The sequence below is a fragment of the Mobula hypostoma genome, chromosome 1, assembly GCF_963921235.1.
Source record: "Mobula hypostoma chromosome 1, sMobHyp1.1, whole genome shotgun sequence".
Classification (NCBI taxonomy): Eukaryota; Metazoa; Chordata; class Chondrichthyes; order Myliobatiformes; family Myliobatidae; genus Mobula; species Mobula hypostoma.
Window position 1 is genome coordinate 52208142 of NC_086097.1, and position 12441 is coordinate 52220582.

The 12441-nt window shown below is 40.4% G+C and overlaps 1 protein-coding gene across 1 annotated transcript in view; it reads left to right on the plus strand.

The window, feature by feature from the left end:
- frmd6 (FERM domain containing 6) overlaps positions 1-12372 on the plus strand; it is a 133531-nt gene extending 121159 nt beyond the window's left edge. The window contains exon 14 of the mRNA XM_063048729.1: positions 7888-12372. Coding sequence (XP_062904799.1) covers positions 7888-8175 — 288 coding nt within the window. The 3' untranslated portion in view covers positions 8176-12372. The remainder of the gene's footprint in view (positions 1-7887) is intronic.
- Positions 12373-12441: the final 69 nt, after the last annotated feature.

The following is a 12441-nucleotide window of genomic DNA, read 5'->3' on the forward strand; positions in this document are numbered from 1 at the left end:
TTTGACTTTTGCTTTTCCTTCTCAAATTACAGGGTGAGTTCTATCATATTATGATCACTGTCTCCTAGGGGCTCCTTTACCTTAAGTTCCCTAAACAAATCCGGTTCATTATACAACACCCAATCCAGAATAGCTGTTCCTTTAGTGGGCCCAATAGCAATCTCATAGGCATTCTACACATTCTATCTCTTGGGAGCCAAAATCAATACCAACCTGATTTCCTACCTGCATATTGAGACCTCTCATGACTATCGTAACATTGCCATTTTGACATGCATTTTCTATTTCCTGCTGAAATTTTTAGCCCACAGCCTGCCTACTGTTCAGAGGCCTGTATATAACTTCCATCACAGTCTTTTTAACCTTGCAATTTCATAACTCGATGGAGAACTGCTTGGTAATAGAAAGCTGGTACTGAAATGAGTTCCCACCAGTTGTTCCTGCAATATTTCAGCTGTTCGACTGCAGGAGGATGCTTTCTGATTGGGCTCCCTTGTTTGCTGTAGCTGAGAAGTAAGAGTTTCTGACTCCATTCTGGCTATTTGACTATAACTTTTTTCCAAATGAATTAAAGCAAATCATGGTGATGTGTTGACGCTTGGCACCAAACATCTGCATAGTCCACAACAATGCTAGCCTTGATTTAAATGCAATGTACCTACTGTAAATGGCATTTATCAGTTGCTTTAATTACTACACCTTACTACATTGTGGCCTCTGGAACACACCTGACTGACGTAGATCAGATATGATCTACCCAAAAATAAGCAGGTACTTTTTGAGTAAGTAATGATGATTTCAATCAAGTACCATTGAAATTGTCGGGGGGTTGCGGGGAGGGGTCAGAGGTCCCACCCAGCAGCAAGCCAACTGAATAAAGCCAGAAGTAGACCTTGTTCTGACGTCACCATAAAAATAAGAACATAGTTTCAATAATATTATAACAATGGTAGTCTTTCTGGCCCCATAAAGCTACTGTACATTTCAGCAAGATCATTAGACAATAGGTGCAGGAGTAGGCCATTCGGCCTTTGAGCTAGCACCGCTATTCACTGTGATCATGGCTGATCATCCACAATCAGTACCCCGTTCCTGCCTTCTCCCCATATCCCTTGACTCCACTATCATTAAGAGCTCTATCTAACTCTTTCTTGAAAGCATCCAGAGACTTGGCCTCCACTGCCTTCTGAGGCAGAGCATTCCACAAATCCACAACTCTCTGGGTGAAAAAGTTTTTCCTCAACTCCGTTCTAAATGGCCTACCCCTTATTCTCAAATTGTGGCCTCTGGTTCTGGACTCCCCCAACATCAGAAACATGTTTCCTGCCTCTAGCGTGTCCAATCCCTTAATAACCTCATATGTTTCAATCAGATCCCCTCTCATCCTTCTAAATTCCAGTGTATACAAGCCCAGTCGCTCCAATCTTTCAACATATGACAGTCCCACCATCCCAGGAATTAACCTTGTGAACCTCCACTATACTCCCTCAATAGCAAGAATGTCCTTCCTCAAATTTGGAGACCAAAACTGTACACAATACTCCAGGTGTGGTCTCACCAGGGCCCTGTACAACTGCTGAAGGACCTCTTTGCTCCTATACTCAACTCCCCTTGTTATAAAGGTCAACATACCATTAGCTTTCTTCACTGCCTGCTGTACCTGCATGCTTACTTTCAGTGACTGATGAGCAAGGATACCTAGATCTCGTTGTACTTCCCCTTTTCCTAACTTGACATCATTCAGATAGTGATCTGCCTTTCTGTTCTTGCCACCAAAGTGGATAACCTCACATTTATCCACATTAAACTGCATCTGCCCACTCACCCAACCTGTCCAAGTCATCCTGCATTATCTCAACATCCTCCGCACATTTTGCACTGCCACCCAGCTTTGTGTCATCTGCAAATTTGCTAATGTTACTTTTAATCCCTTCATCTAAATCATTAATGTATATTGTAAATAGCTGTGGTCCCAGCACCGAGCCTTGCGGTACCCCACTAATCACTGCCTGCCATTCTGAAAGGGACCCGTTAATCCCCACTTTTTGTTTCCTGTCTGCCAAACAATTTTCTATCCATGTCAGTACGCTACCCCCAATACCATGTGCTCCAATTTTGCCCACTAATCTCCTATATCATGACTAACTCATGGCTGATTTTTCACCTCAGAATGATTTTCTTGCCATCTGCTTGTAACCCTTGATTTCCTTAATATCCAGAAAGCTGTCCTCTGTTTTAAATGTATTCAGTGACTCAGTTTCCACAGCCTTCCAGGCCAGAGAATTCCAAGGATTCACCTCTCTTTGAAAGAAGAATTTCCTCCTGTTTCAATACTAAATTACCTACTAATTTTGAGATGGACCTTTGGTCTTAAACCTCCCGCATTGATGCTGTTGAGCCCGCTGAGAGTTTTGTATGTTTCAGTGAATTTGCCCCTCATTCCTCTAACTGCTACAGAATGGAGGCTGCACCTCGTACCATGGAGTTCCAGGAACCAGCCTGATGTATCTTTGCTGCACTCCCTCTAAAGCAGGGTTCCCAACATTTTTATACCATTAAGGAAGGGGTCTGTGGACCCCAGGTTGGGAACAACTGGTCTAAAGGAATTATAGGTAAAGTGACAGTGATTATACACAATACTCCAGATATGGTCACAACAATGCTCTCTATTCAATTCAATTCAAGTTCAATTGTCATTTAACCATAGAGGAATAGGGCCAAACGAGACAGTGTTATTACAGGGTCAAGGTACAAAGACACATTACCAACAGTCACACACAGACCATAATCGCATAATAAGAGTCCCGAATCCCTCCCCACCACCCCCCACCACCCCGTGATGCTGCAGTTTGATGCATACAAGTCAACAAACCTACGTGGAATATCAGTAAAAATACAATGACACAGAATAGCATGTATACAATATATACAGTCCAGACCCCCTCCCCAGCCCACCGATATCAACTGTCGACTGGTCCCCGATGCCCACTAGGCGACACCATGGCTTTGAGGCCTAGTTCTCGCATATACTAGCACATAAAGAATATTAGTGAAAAAACAAACAGGCAGATCCAGACTCCTCAGTCCATTTCAAATCATTTCAAAGACCCAACTGCTTGAGGCCCAAGTTCACTGAGTGGCTCTAAAAAGATCTGCAGTTTGCCACCACAGAGCTTGTCTTCTGCTGAGTGAAGCTCTGGGAGGGCAGCTCCGACTCTGTTCTGAACACCGTGCCACACAGCCCCCGGTGACGCACAACAGCTTTGTCCCCTCACTCCGAGTGGCTGCAAACAGGCGACACTGTGGCTTCAGGCCTAATCCTCACTATGACCTAAAACTAGACCCAATGCATCAGCCCCTGCTGGCTTATAATCAATCAGTGAGTCCAACTTGCAGCATAACAGATTAACAATGTCTAAAGGGATCTTACAATCACAAGAAAAGCGACCAAGACGGCCACTGGCTGTTTGATTGAAAGCCTCCATCGACTCAGGTAGCAGCACATTACACAGCTCCTTCACTTTCTGCACCAGGGAGCGACTTGCTGATGGAGTGGACCTGCAGTACCTTAAGTTCTTAAGGGATAGCAGGATTTTGCAATTATTAGACATGTGTTTAAGTATAAAGGTAGCACCTTTTGTAGACCCCGAAGAAGCTGCTGCAACCAGTCACCCTGCCATTTTGCTGGATTGGAGGCCAATGTTTCTCAGGCAGCTGTGTTCCTTAATGCACCAGAGGTCTGGACTACATACAGCTGGCAGCTCAAGACAGTAGAGGAAAAATAAAATGCTACTAAGGGAGTCTCTGCAAAATTTTGCAAATTCATCAATGTCCTCTTCCAGGCCAACATATCTATTACTGAAGGCCTATCTACACTAGGTCTATATTGGAAAAGCCACCAAAGACCAAACTCCCGAAACAGACGGTATTTTGAGTTCCATCACAGGATAAGACCAGGCAAGCAGAGGAAAAGACTTGAGGATGTACTCGAGGCTTTCTTGAAGTACAACATTCCCTCTGATGCCTGAGTATCTCTGGCCCATGGCCCCTCATAGTGAACAAGTATATACCCAAGGCCATGATTTAGCACCACACAGAAGCCCCATATAAGCAACAGAAGTGGGTCAACTTACAAACTATCCTCCTGCCTGGCCTCTCAGTCACCTCCTGCTCTATCTGTGGAAGACTGTGGTATTCACATTGGTTTCTCATGTGACGAGAATACACATAAAATTAAGATGTTTGCTGGCCTGGGTTAGCATCAGTGACATCAGCAAGTGGTCTGCCACCTGCCCTCAGGGGAAGGAGAGATAAGGAACAATGGAGCAGCGTCTGGAGATGTGTAATGAAGGAACGGGGGAGAGAGAGCTGTCTGGAGCGGCTCCCCCCTTTGAACCTTGAACTGTTTGAAGTGATGGACAGGCGATACCCCAGCAGGGGGATAAAAAGGGACAGGTTCGCTAAAGCGACACACGCCACCCGAGGTAACGAGACCCTGGAAGCGGTACGCTTCTCACGAGTCGGTGGGAAGTATCAGACAACGGCCAGGGTGGAAAGGTACGATCAGCGGGAACCCGGTGTGTGTCCGCCCTTGCCTGGGTGCCGGGTTCACTGCAGAGGATCGACTGCATCTGGAGGAGGGGTCACAGTCGGTGACCTCAGGTGACATCACCAAGGACCCACCCAAAAGCTGCTTGTGAGCCATATCGCCGGTCTGTGAGTGAAGCCGTGTCTGAATGATCAGTTGTTCCTGTTCCCTCTCTCTCTCCCCGCCCCACCACGTTGTCCATCGCCATGGCAACGATTACTGCGAACTGAACTACTAAACTGGACTGAACTTTGAGTCACTTTGAAATTTGGTCATTTACCCCTAGACAACGATAGAGCTTGATTGATGCTGTTATCTTAATTCTGTGCACATGTGTGTTTATCATCGCTGAACTGTTGCATTTATTATCCTTTCGATTACTGTGTTGCTTGTTTCTTTAATAAAACTTTCTTAGTTCTAGTACTCCAGACTCCAACTGAGTGATCCATTTCTGTTGGTTTGGCAACCCAGTTACGGGGTACGTAACACTCAGAACTCATAATCCTGGAACAAATCATCCTTGGCTGTTGCCTATGAAGAAGAATAAGATATTCAAGTGAGATGTCTTTACTCTTGTATTCAAATCCTCCAGCAATAAAGGCTAACATATTAGTAGCCTTCCTAACTGCCTCCTGCACCTGGATGTTAGCTTTCAGAAGCTTGTGCATACCCAAGTGCCTTTGAAGTCCTTTCTGCCGAAGCAGATAACCTCACATTTTCCACATTGTGTTTCTGACAAGATGTTGTCCACTCACTCTTGAGGTGTCACATCCTCTTCACTGCTTTTATTTCCACGTGCCTTGTGTTACTGGGATCCTGTTAGCCAGGTTACTGATATGGACTGTGAAGAGTATAAAGTTAAATCAAACAACATGGCTTCATTTCCAGATGAGTTCATTGACTTCTTTGTTCACTTTGACCCTTAATACATGGAGGAACCGTCACAAACTCCCACAGCCGCGAAAATCCTGTGATTTGTCTGAGACTGATGTGTGAGCAACCTTCATTAGGGTGAACTTAGAAAAAGCATCTCCCCCAGACGAGGTACCTGGCCAAGTACTAAAAAGCTGTGCTGATCATCTGGAGTGTTCACTGAGATCTTTAACCACTTGTTTTGTCCCACCTGCTTCAAGCAAGCTTCAATTATGCAGGTGCCTAAAAAGAATGTGGTAACCTGCCTTAATGACTATTATCCAGAAGTACTTACATCCACCATGAAGTGTTTTGAGCGTTTGGTAAAGAAACACATCAACTCCTGCCTGAGAACCGACATAGATTCTCTCCAATTTGCCTAGCAGAGCAACAGGTCCACAACAGATGCCGTCTCACTGGCTCTTCACTCAACTGTGAAACATCTGGATAGCAAAGATGCATACATCAGGATGCTCTTTACCGACTACAGCTCAGCATTCAATACCATCATCCCCTCAAAACTTATCAATAAACTCCAAGACCTTGGCCTCAGTACTTTCCTTGTGCAATTGGATCCATAGATTTCTCACTTGCAGAGTCAGCAGCATCTCCTCCATGATCTCTATTAGCACAGGTGCACCACAAGGCTGTGTGCTTTGCCCCCAGCTCTACTCGCTTTACACTTATAGCTCGGCACCAATGCCAAATTCAAGTTTGCTGATGACAGCACTGTCGTTGGCTGAATCAAAGGTGGTGATGAATTCGCATACAGGAGGGAGATTGAAAATCTGGCTGGGTGGTGCCACGACAACAACTTCTTGTTCATTGTCAGCATGACCAAGGAGCTGATAATTGCCTTCAAGAGATGGAAACCAGAGGTCCATGAGTCGATCTTTGTCGGAGACAGGATCAGCAACTTAAATTCCTCGGTGTTATATTTTGGACGACCTGTCCTGGGCCTAGTACATAAATGCAATTATGAAGAAAGCACGGCAGCACCTCTGTTTGGGAGTTTGCAGAGAATCAGCATGACATCTAAAACTTTGACAAACTTCTATAGATGTGTACTGTATTGGAGAGTATATTGACTGGCTGCATCACAGCCTAGTATGGAAACTCAAATGCCTTTGAACGGAAAACCCTACAGAAAGTAGTGGATACAGCCCAGTCCATCATGGGTAAAGCACTCCCCACCATTGAGCACATCTACGCAAAACATTGTTGTAGAAAAGCAGCATCTATCCATCATCAGGGACCCCACCACCCAGGGCATGCTCTCTTCTCACTGCTGCCATCAGGAAGAAGGTACAGGAGTCTCAGGACTTGCACCACCGGATCCAGGAACAGTTATTACCCCTCAGCCATCGGGCTCTTCAACCAAAGGGGATAACTTCACTCAACTAATGGTCTCACTTTCAAGGACTCCTCACTTCATGTTCTTGATAATTATTGCATATTTGTTTATTAATGTTATTTCTTTTTGTATATGTAGTTTGTTGTTTTTCACACGCTGGTTGAATGTCCAAGTTGCTGCGGTCTTTCATTCATTCTGTTGTGGTTATTATTCTATTATTTATTGAATATGCCTGCAAGAAAATGGTTCTCAAGGTTGTATATGGTGGTATATGTATACTTTGATATAAGTTTACTTTGAACTTTGAACTTTTAAACTTGTTCACCAACCTTTAATGTTGGCCTTTATGGAAGGCCTTTGAAAGTCCAAATAAATTACTGGCATTGGTTTTCCCTGCTCTGTGAGAAATATCCTGTGTACTCCACTTTTATAATGATCTGAGGTTCGAGGTAGGCAAAGACTATACACAGATTCTATAAGCAGCTTCTGTTTGCAAACAAAACCCTAAACCCTCAATAAGCAGCACCCTCCATTCATGCAGTAGTTACAGACCAGGAAGGGTAACATAAAGAAAAACCTAAAGCTAAGGCATACATGTTTTGTAAAGCCATACGAGGGGGTTCATACTATTTGACTTGAAACCCCTGGTGTAATCCAAAATCCAAACTTAAGTAAATTGATCTGCACTGACATCATCTTCCTTTCTCAATTAATCTGACCAGACATCTTGTGCTTGATTGTGTGAATATAACGTTACTGCTTGAGGTGAGCAAGTCTTGACGTCAACCTGAAAGAATCTATTTATAACATCTGAGTATTTATTGACTTTTGTTGAGTGGAATCGAATGTTAAATGCATCATTTGAAATCTGACCGGATACACTAATCAGGAGTTTCCTGTCACTTTTTTTTTGCAGCATTTTAGTTTTTTGTGGAGAATGAATTAATAGAAACTTTTGAGTGTCAAGGTTATTTCAGATTTGGAAGTCTTTTGAGTGATCTGTTGGCTAACGTATTTGTTTAAATATATACAGCCTGCGTGCAGAAAACCAAAGAGCTCCTCAGACCGGCACAGCCAGAGCCTGGATGACATCCGCCTTTACCAGAAGGACTTTATGGAGATAACCACCCTCAACCAAGACACTGCTCAGAGCTACACATTTGGTTGTGCTCATAATCTGAGTGAGGAAGGTAATTGCTGTAACCGCTGCTTGGCAGAGCAGTACAGTTCAACAAAAGACACATTCATAGTCAAACGAACAAGTAAATATTCATCTCTGGACCTCACAGCGGATGACTCTGTTCCTGAATTTGTAGTCTGAGCATTAAGATTTAACTATGCATTGGTGAAATGTACGGTATGCCTGGCTGCCTACTGCATTCACAATGACCTTTCAAAGCCATTACCTGACACTTCTATCAAGCAGCAAATCTTTCTTTTTATTTCAGCTTGCTAATAAACAGTTTATACTCCGCAGTTCTTCCATGGTTCTGGACAAAAGCAGCTGACAAAGTAATGGATGTCAAGAAACCAAAGAAAAATGTTCATTAGGAATCTAAGATGTATATTTTTGCAAGTCTGAGAAAGAACTTTCGGGTAAAGCAAGCCTACGGGAATTCTTTGCACACTTACTTTTCTGTGGAGAATCAAATCCATCGTGTTCAGTATTACACAGACAGATCTTTCTACAGATTTTTTTAACCGAGCAGAATAGTTTAAATGTTACAATTTAGTGGAACCTTAGTGTTCTTACCATGTGTGTTAGAGGCTTCATTTTATGTTGTTGATCAACTTCAAAGTGTCCCATTGAATGCATAGACATGACCTTGGTACTGTGAACCTTACTGTGTTGTGATCCTGTACCTTTGCTCATTTGTCAGTTGTGTATGTATGAGTGACAATCAGAATTGTCTGTCCACTGACTCCCACCACTGTCAATAATACAAGATGTATAATAGAAAATTGCAGATGCTGTGGGAATTTATTTGACTTGGGATTGGTGGCGGGTTGAATTTCACTCCAATTAGTTGGTTAATTCCAGTTAATGGAAAGATAACCTGTGTAATCATGGTGGCAGGTGACCAGAGACAGCGAATTTTTGAAACGGAGAGGATTTGTGTATTAACAAAAGTAAAGCTGCTGGAAAGCGTGGATAAGCCTCACTAAGTATCAGTGTGCCAAGGAACTGATTCATATATCAAAGAGTTTTGAATGCAAAAGGGTTGAATCAAGTATATGTTATTTTTGTTTTAATATAGTTATGCAATAAACTTCGGGATTGATTTGTCCTTGGTCATATACACTAAATGCTTGATAATGTATTTCCAAAATGCAGTTCCATTGATTTCAGCTGCAGTTATATTGTCCATTTAGCACATGGAATTCTCACCCAAATTACTGCTCCACTATATTTTTCAAAGCTATTGTATCTAATCTAATGTAAATTATTAGCCACAGTTTAGATCACTGTACCTAGGTACAATGGTTCTTGTATGATATAAAATATTATGTCAGACAAGTGCTCATTCCAAGCACTAGCATCAAGAATACCAATATTAAAAAAAGTCTCGTGTAAATGAAAAGATTCACAGAAATGACAGAAGATAGCTAAAGTTTGAACAGATTTTGGTACCTATCAAATTTAAGTTGTACTACAGGTGTAATAATTGATAAGGAAATTAATGGAATATGTCATAGGAAATCTTTTGTTTATTAAGATGAACTGGTGTTTACATTGAGGCAGAAAAACTATTAGAATGAATTTGCTTTGTAAAGTGAAGTAACGTGATTATCAAATAGCTAATTTTCAATCTCATCAGTGTTTTGCAATACACTAATGGTTACCATATTAACATTTAGCTGTGTTTTTGCAACTGGAATAGTTTCTTAAAATATTTTTTGATATAAAACTTGTTTATTGGTATTTTTATATAATGGATATTTTTACATGAAATTATATTAATCAAGTAGCTGTTAAGGTCAGTGCAATTTTTAGCAGTATTATGACAATCGTTAGCAGGTGTGGAAGCAGTATTATAAACTAATGAGGTTAATATTTGTAGTTCAGACTTGTGTCTGTGTCAGTGAATGAACTGGCCATGTGGAAATTCTGGATTACTCTTTCCCTTCTCATAAGTGTGCTTTTGGTTTCAGCAGAGATGGAAAGGAATGATATTACTTCAAGAAAGATTGGTGACATATTTTTGAACAAAGATGAACTCATTTATTCTATTTTCAGTAATATACATTAAGCAAACCAATCACCAAGTCATGCTGGACTCAGTGACTAGATAGACGAACTTGAGGTTTTCATCAGTCTTTTGGATTTTTCTGTCCTTTGTAACTTTTTTTAAAAAATTCCTTATGCTGTCACTGAATGAATGATCAAATAATATTAAGTTGTATTCATGAAAAGTTATCATTGGATATCATGTTTAAACATATCTTAAGGCTCCAAGAATGTATCAGAAACAGGATGTTCTGTGCTGGTCAGAATAGTATCTATTCGGTGGATTGTTGCAGTTCCATCAGTAGAAGAAGATTGATGATATCAAGAACAAGAGGCTTAATTGAATAATGTCCATTTTGAGCATTAACTTCCTACTTGTCAGCACACCATTGCTATAGCGTATCTATTGGATGAAATGTTTTCCATCGAGGCTTCTTCAACTGCATCTTCCATTGTCATCACCTTCCATGTTCATGTTTAATTGGGAAACATTGCTAATTCTTCATTTTCCTGTGGTCAAAAATCCTGGAACTCCTGACTGAACAGCATTGTGGAACTCTCTACAACACAAACTGCAGCATTTTAAGTAAACAACTCAATATATTTTCAAGGACAGTTGTGAATGGTCAATAGACATTGGTCTGTCTTGTATTCCATGGAAAATTAAATTATTTCCTATGGTTTAGATCACATTTTGAAAATGGTCTTCATGCTTAAACTTTACAAAAACTTTAAAATTTCTCGTAATTTTTGATTCATATTTTAAATCTTGATAAATCTTAAAGTCTGCATGTGAACAATGTCCTCATTAGAAAAGCAGTGATTTATCCACAAAGTTAAGATGAGGTTACTGAATTATTAGGATTTCATATTTCTCAAAAATTGTGAGGTATTTTAATGAAATAATACCAAATGATAATTAGTACTATCCTAAACTAGAACCCAAGTCTTCACAGTACAAGACATTGTTTCATAACTACTAGTAATGACAGGGAAGTTTGGCTTCAATTAGAAACATTTGGGCTGCAGGACAATGTTAAAATTCTCTCCAGTAGATCTCAGCAATCAGTATTGCTCAAAATGCCCCCATTTCTAAATATAATTATCTGTTAGGGTATCACACAAAATTGCATTCTTTAAACAAGTATATACAAATCCATTTTTTCCATGGGCGTGAAATTCTCAGTACAAATATAGCTGCATATGAAAGAGCTATGACAGCAGGTTCAAATCAAGTACCCAGGGCAACTTGATTGAAAATTAACTCTGTTCAGACTAGCACACAAGATGCAGTACTGATTAGTTATGTAGAATTTAAAGGAACATCAAATTTGGCAATTTATCAAGACTCCATACACTAACTGACGAGTTTATTGAGACATTTGACACTCTGATATCGATTGTCATTTAGTAAAATAAATTATTTAAAAATCTTAAATCTTCCCTAAAAATTTATATTTTCACGTTTGTCAGTTCTTCATCAAGTGCACGGTTTTTGCTGATTCAGTTGGTTCTTTGTGCAAATTGCTCTAGGACAGTTGATCTGCCCATTTGATACTGAGAACTTATTAATGTGTGTTACTCAAAATTAACCTGTCACCTTGCAAGATTTTTGGAATAGTGATTCCAAATCGCTGATGAGAAAAGACATATAAAGGTTAGAGAGCACAGGTTAAATAATGTGCACGTTCACTGCTCACATAATAGAAAAAGGGTCCTTATTTGCAGTAAGTTATCATTCAATGCTAATTAAAGTTGGGTGAGATTGCTGTCTCAAGGAAGGTCAGTTAAGCTTATTGAATTATATAGCCAATGGGTGTGTTAGCTTCAAATTTCCTGTAAGTTGTAAATTTCTTCAGAATGTTCTACATTGATGGATTACTTTTCAAAATAATCACACTTCCGTCTCTTGCAAACGTGCAATCCTCAGTCATGCTCGCAGCTTCGTTTTCTTTTGTTATGTTTTATAGAACTTGAGCATTACTCTATCACTCTGGAAATGTGCTAAAAAGCTGCTTGTCATTTGTTTGCGAACCAGGATTTATGCATAAATTTTAAAATATGGCCAACTTTTCAATAGCTTATAAAAATGTTTGCTACATTTCATATCCTTTCCTATAATAGTTGCACAAACTGTAAAGGTTCCTTTCTGTGAAAGGAGGTTCTGTCAGGATATGTAAAAAAAAGAGCATTTTTCAACCTGTATCTGAACTACTTTAAGAGAAAATGAAGTCCAATAGTATCTTCAAGGTACAAATGCCATTATATAATAAAATGTCAATATGTTTGCCACCATCAGTGTTGTGTTTTAATTTTGAAAAGACTTTGTAATTTGTTTAATAATGGGTTTTTGGACAC